Genomic DNA, 6,669 nt, shown 5'->3' with positions numbered 1-6,669 from the left:
TAAATTATCCTTTGTTTATAAACAAAGCGTATGCAAAAAGTATTTACGTTTGGGTTTACGCCTCGGCCGAGCCGTAAACGTTTTGACAAAAGCGCAGCAGTTTGTCATTAATCCGTAATGTCAAAACCATTACGTTACGTCTATTGTAGCCCTCCAGCTAGAAATTTCTTGTTTCATGCAGGAACACAGAACGTACGACGCAAGCAAATCGGAGACGCAACATCGCATCTGTCATCCATTGTTTGGTTTTTCGAAATAAATTTTTTTGACTTAGGTAGCCAAAAAATGATTAAACGGCTGTTTCCAAATGATAGCTTCATTACGTATTGTTCAAGAAAATAGGCCCACCCTGTAAAAATGAATGAAAATTGTGATGTTTTAACAATCGCTGGACTACGATTTATTACTTGAAATATACGTTTTGGCATACTTTCGAATAAGTTCTTTAGCACGTTCATCGACAGGGAACGCCAAGCATTTCTAATCGCCTCTTCAAGCGTCTGTATATTTTCGTAATGCTTGCAATTCGCATAGATCTGTCGAACTGGAATTCCCGAAACATCCTCAATAAGGTATAGACATCTGGAGAAACAGCCAACCAGATCATTAAATTTACTCCTAAATGATCCAAGTAAGTTTTTGTTGTCCTACTTGCATGGGGAGTTGCATTATCCTGCTGAAAAGTTAGCTAGTGGTGGTTGAAACGATGCAGGTATGGCTTCAAATTACTCTCCAGAATAGCTATATACCCTTCAGTGTTCATTCGTGAAGGAACGATTGTTAAATTACATTTAGCTTGGCTGTTAAACGCACCCCATATGATATGGGAACCTCCGCCATAATTCTGTCGTCTAGAACAACGAGGTTCCCGTCTCAAATCTCGCCAGTAGTGGCAAAAACCATCCGGCCCATTAAGATTGAATTTCTTTTCGTCACTTCAAACGACCTAAACTTAAAAAAACTCCAATTTTGGAAAACTCAATGAATGGATAGCTTACATAATTCCATTCATCTTTCCATGACATATGCTCATTCGCAAATTACGATCGTGGTGCTTTGTGGTGTTTCTTGATTACTGAATTTTATCTCTTTGATTATCTGACAATGCTTACAGAGGCACTAAGAGTTCTCCAGATTGTAGCATACCTAACATTCATGTGCAATTCATTTTTAATACGCCAACAATTTTTCGTTGTGTTCGACGGAGCTTTAACTACTCTTCGTTCATCTCGAGGGTTGAGTAGTTTTGGCCGTCCAGATGACTTCCGAGTCCCATTTTCAAATGGATCTTTCAAGTAATTTTGACAACCTTTGGAGATCGTCTTAGTAATGAGGCTATTTCACGATTTGACTTCCCAACACTATGGTACGCTTCAATTGTCCTCTTTTCGCCTTCTCCTAAATGAGTTCCACGACCTATTTTTGATCAAAATGGCCAATTGACTACCGAAAAATTACGAGACTACTGACGTTTAAAAGCTCAGTTACTTGACAATTCAACTACTGTTAGTAGGACTGGATTAAGATTGACGTTTACAAATGAGGCTATAATTTGGCCGTTTTATCGTTTTTTGGCTCCCTAAGTCAAAATAATTTTTATTTCGATAAACCAATCAATGGGTATTATTTCTTTTGCAATACTAATTGATTTCTCATTTACAAAAAATAAGTTCGTCGTTTTATCTTAGCCTCAGTCTGAAAAAAAAACGGGTGAGGCTATCATTGTGAAAAGCAGTGTATATAGAGAGGCCAGAAAATATATTTGCACATCGTGTAGCCCGACAGTCAGACATTACAAGCAAACTTATTGTAACAATCAGATGTATTTCAAACCATAAAATTGTGTTTTTCTTATCCAGGTTCCAAACTTATCGAACAGCGTAGTACTTACTTACTTATCCGACTACTACCGCCGAGTGGTCTTGGCCTGCTTTGCCGATATAACATATCCATACAATTACACCACACAGACTACAGTAGACGCACGAATAGTAGATGCACACCCTGCGGTAGAGGAAGTATGCAATGACATCCTGCACTATGCAAGTTACAAGTTATGTTAGTTCACCAAGTTCACGCTTGCTGTGCCGTTCAAACAGAAACTCGTAAACAGTTTTCCTTCATCCAATGTCCATTTCTTTCAAATCATGAGATTTTTCTAATCATTCACATGGCAATTAGGCGTTTGGAAACTGTAGTGCGGTCAACTCCTAACATTTCTGCAAGTTATTCTTGCGTCTGACATGGATCTTGTTGGAACAATGCTACCAATTCTTCGTCTTCAAACAATTATTTATTATTTTGATTATATAAGCGATGTCCGTAAATTGATAATGTACCGCAAACCCGCATCTGCAATTGTTCAATCTGCCCAGCACTATCACCTTCGTGGGACGGCGCTCCGGGCTAACGGCGTATCCCATCGAGGCGCGCCGTCAGATTTGTGAACACGCGCTATCTTCAGCTTGTGCTTTGAGTTAGGCACACACACGATTGAGCTTCCAAACAAGCACTGCAAAATAGAGCTGATTGCTGCAAGTAAGCAATGTGGATCGGTATACCCCACCTCAGACGCCTCCACCAATCCGGCAACATTGGATGTATCGAAGAACGAACGCAACGACGAAAGAAGGAAATAGAATAGGCCAACAGGAGTTGGTGAGGGGCAGCATAAACAGAGGGCTTGGCAGCTCGAGCACATGAGCTGCCACCAAACGGCAAGAGCGAGCGAGCCATCAGGAAGGAATCGAGAAGCAAAATAGAACTTTTGAATGAGCCGTTACAGCGAGCAGTGAGAAACACACACGCTAAAGCCATCGCGAGTTATTAAATTAGACGGGCGGCTCAAATTCATCATAAACACTTCTGATCGAGTACTTCACGCTTGTCCTAATTTCGTTGGCTGAGGCGTATTTTGAGACCATCCTTGGTGCGCATCACTAAATCACCATACAAAACCAAATCTTCTCGACGCTGCACTGCTTCGATGTGGTAATGACGTATTACGGCAGACAATACAGCCTTCTCTTCGAGAGCACCAAACTTTTGGCCGATACAGTTGCGCGGCCCGGCACTGAAAGGAATAAAGGCGTACGGATGACGATCGCCGGAGTTCTCGGGCAGAAACCGCTCCGGCAGAAACTTTTCCGGATTAGGAAAGTAATGTGCATCTCGGTGCAATTGATAAAGTATGATAACGGCATTTGTGCCAGCAGGTATATGATAATTTTCAATGTCGACGTCACTGACAAGCGTACGCGAGAGCATCGGAATGCTGGGAAAAAGTCGAAGGCTTTCCTTGATGCAACACTCCAGGTATCGCATCTCGGCCAGCTCGGTTATCGTCGGATAGCGCGAACGGTCTTTACCCATGATAGACTCGATCTCCTGATATACTCGCTCTTGAACGGCAGGCTCCGTGCCAAGCAGGTACAGCATCCAAGCAAGTGCTGTAGCGGTTGTGTCATGACCGCCAAGAATAAAGGTATCGACTTCCTCACGTATATCCGCATCGGTGAGCTGCTGTCCGTCCTCCGAAAGTTCTATAAGCAGATCAAGAAAAGCCAGTTGCCTGCGACCATAGTTGCCGCTCGATGTTAACAATGGTTTTTCCTCTTTGAAGACTTGTGGAGTTGATTTTTTCTGTTGGCGGTGCATACTACGGCGCTCACGTATCATGTTGTATGCAAAGTCGTGTAATACTTTCAGGCAGCGTTCATGCTGAGCGTAGCTCTTAGTAAAGCGAAAGATGAAGTCCCACCTAAGCCAAAACTTTTGCAGTCGTTCAAGAATAATTTCAGCAATTCTATAATTGAGAAAAAAATATACAAACGTGGTTTCAAAAAAGCGTGAATAAAATAACTTCAACATTGGAATTACCAGAGCTCGTAACAACATTACATACTTTTCGTGGGCTTTTACGTACTCTGAGTCTGATTTTTCGAGTGCGTGAATCGGGAATCCCATTGCTGTTTCTGAAGGGATACAAATTTGCGTCTATAAACTCAAAGTTGTGGCAGGTAGCGAACAACAATATATCTTACCGCAAATGATATCGAGGGAGGTTAACGTGGCATAAATGGTACAGTCAAAGCCAGCTATGTTACCGAGTTGCTTTTCTAGTTGACGAACTAGCACAAAGCTCTGCTTGTTAAACACCTCTACGAAGTTGTTCAGTATTTTGAAGTGAAATGATGGTGTAAGGAGTTTTCTGCGCTGGTACCATTTAGCAGCGTGACTTGTTAGCAGTCCGCTGCCGATCCATGGTTTCAGCAGATCGTAGTCACGACCCTTTTCGATGTTCTTTCCACTAGAGAGAATTTTCTAGATGGTGTGCAAAAGATTTTTAATAAGGTTATTAAGTTAAATTATACGAGTTGTGCTTAAAAATTATTCCGAATTTTGAATTTCCGGGGGTTACGTATATTCAATTTTCGATTTTATTGTGGCGTTATGTTGCTACTCCTGTCGTTCACTAATAGTGACAGGTTCGGCAATTTTGAGTGTTTAGTTAATTTTTGACAGCTCTTTTACTTGCACGTGGCTCATCTCCGATGTTTGTGTATTCCAAAACATAGATGACAAAGAATTTGTATCAAAGTTTGTGGGATAAAAACGCGGACGCATTCCGAGCGTTGACTGTATCTTATGGTGAAGCTATTTTGGCCAAAAGTAGCGTTTACCGAAGATTTAAAACGCGCTCAGAAGGCCGAGAAAATTTGAACGACGAAGAGCCAAGTTCAGTGGAACCTGAAGGTTTTGCTTATAATTTTCTTCGATTGCAGGGGCGTTGTGCATCTTTTATTCTAGCCACAGGGTAGAACGGTCAATAAGGAATATCACCTGCAGGTTATGCGCAATCCTCCAATCCTCCATAAAAGGACGACACTACGATTGAGCAGATAAAGACGACATCGAAGAAAGAACTGAACAACATCACAAAATGTGTTTTTCTAGAAAGTGCTTTGAGGATTGTAGAAAACGCTGTATAATAAAACAATTGTATAATTGAAAAATTGTATAAAATCTGAAGAGGATTATTTTAGAGGGGACAAAATAGATATTCATGAATAAACCAAAATTAAATAAAACGAAAAAATCCGAGCTATTAGATGCCTACCTCTACAGCTGTTGCTTTAGAAATCAACACGTATGGTTTCAGCCCGGCCCAGACACGGTTGAAGCCCTGCCGACGTCCGTATAGTTTTCTTGCTCCAGTGAGGGTATTGAACATTTCTGGTGGTGATGAAAGGAGAACATTGTATTTGTGACAAAAACGTTGTTAATAGATAGTTAACGACAATGGAATGTAGAGAAAATTTAACAGTGCTCTGATTAGCCGTTCAAAATATCCTTTTTCACTATTTCCTATTTGGATTAAGGTGCAAAAATTTCGCTTGAAACGTACAAAACAATTTGAAAACTTTATGAAGTAAACCAAAAATTACATTCTTATGAAAATGAATTTGAAAAAATATGAAAACTTTCACATAAGAACTACAAAAATATAAGGAGGCTAAAATTCAATCCATTATTTTTACGGTAGATAACTTTAGTGATCGATATTTCGCGAAGCATCGATCGCACATTTTCTAGTCTATGCTCGTTTTCAAGCTGAATCTTCACACTTAAAAAATGCTGTGACTATTTTTTGTTATTTTCATTCAGTTAAATATTATTCATTATTTTCGATGTTAAATATGCACCTCGCACAGGCAGACACGGCATCGAAAATGTCGATAAAATCAAAGAAATAATCAAAGTAGATGGGCATATTAGTAGTCAAAGCAAGTGCTGGAAGCCAAAGATTAACTTTCAAACAGTTTTAGGCCATTTGCGCAAAGCTGGGTTTACAAAGAACACATTTGGTGGCTCGTCCGGGAACAACCAAAAATTGATCCTGCTAGTGACGCCGTGAAAGATGACGACGTTCAATGAATTGTGTGAGAATTTCACTAAGATGGGATTGATTCGCGACTGTCGTTGTCGACAGGTTTGTCGACAGACGGCGACAAAAAGACGCTTGCCCAGCGGATCATCCAGCAGACGCAACCGGGAGTAAACAACGATGTTCCCGGAAACGACGAAGATGGCGAAGCGGCATAGTGGACAGTGCGAATGACGATACTTCCAGAGGCATCGTGGGCAATTATGACACATTCAGAGATGTAGAGGATAGTATCGAGTCATTCGGAGCAACTGACGGGCAACATGTAAGAATTCGGCTCACGCAATTCGAATCGATTGCGAAAGCGGCCAAGTGGAATGAGGAGCAAAAACTGTTCATGTGCAGGAAAAAGCTGATAGAGTCGGCAAGACGATTCATATTCGCGGAAACGAACACAACCAGCTACATGAAATTAAAGATGTCCCAAGGTTGAGGGATAGCGACAAGCACCAAATGCTGACGAATAGACAGAAGATACAGCCGAGTCCACCCTCGACTACGTTTGCGAAATGCAAAGAATGTTCTTTTTGTTTTTCATGTATTATAGAGATTTTTAGATTAAGCCAATTCGTCTCTTTTATGTATTAGCTTAGCTATAATTAATTAATTCGAATTGTATTATATTCTATTTTATTTTAAATTAATATAGTGTGATATTATAACATGATAGTAACATATATTAGGTGTATGCGTTGAAATTTATCGTTTACATATAGGGGGCG

At 40.5% G+C, this 6,669-nt stretch overlaps 1 protein-coding gene across 1 annotated transcript; it reads right to left on the bottom strand.

The window, feature by feature from the left end:
• Positions 1–1,826: 1,826 nt before the first annotated feature.
• On the bottom strand, positions 1,827–5,233 carry LOC131214187 (cytochrome P450 4c3-like). The gene is made up of 4 exons (XM_058208567.1): positions 5,120–5,233; positions 4,044–4,323; positions 3,905–3,974; positions 1,827–3,805 (listed from the first exon to the last, which is right to left on the bottom strand). The coding sequence occupies exons 1-4, from the start codon at positions 5,231–5,233 to the stop codon at positions 2,890–2,892; spliced, it is 1,380 nt and encodes a 459-aa protein (XP_058064550.1). The 3' UTR covers positions 1,827–2,889.
• Between the last annotated feature and the right edge of the window lie 1,436 nt (positions 5,234–6,669).

This window comes from Anopheles bellator, unplaced genomic scaffold (genome assembly GCF_943735745.2).
Source record: "Anopheles bellator unplaced genomic scaffold, idAnoBellAS_SP24_06.2 scaffold00171_ctg1, whole genome shotgun sequence".
Taxonomy (NCBI): Eukaryota; Metazoa; Arthropoda; class Insecta; order Diptera; family Culicidae; genus Anopheles; species Anopheles bellator.
The sequence above is the reverse complement of the archived record's forward strand: the minus strand, read 5'-3'. Positions and strand labels throughout refer to the sequence as shown.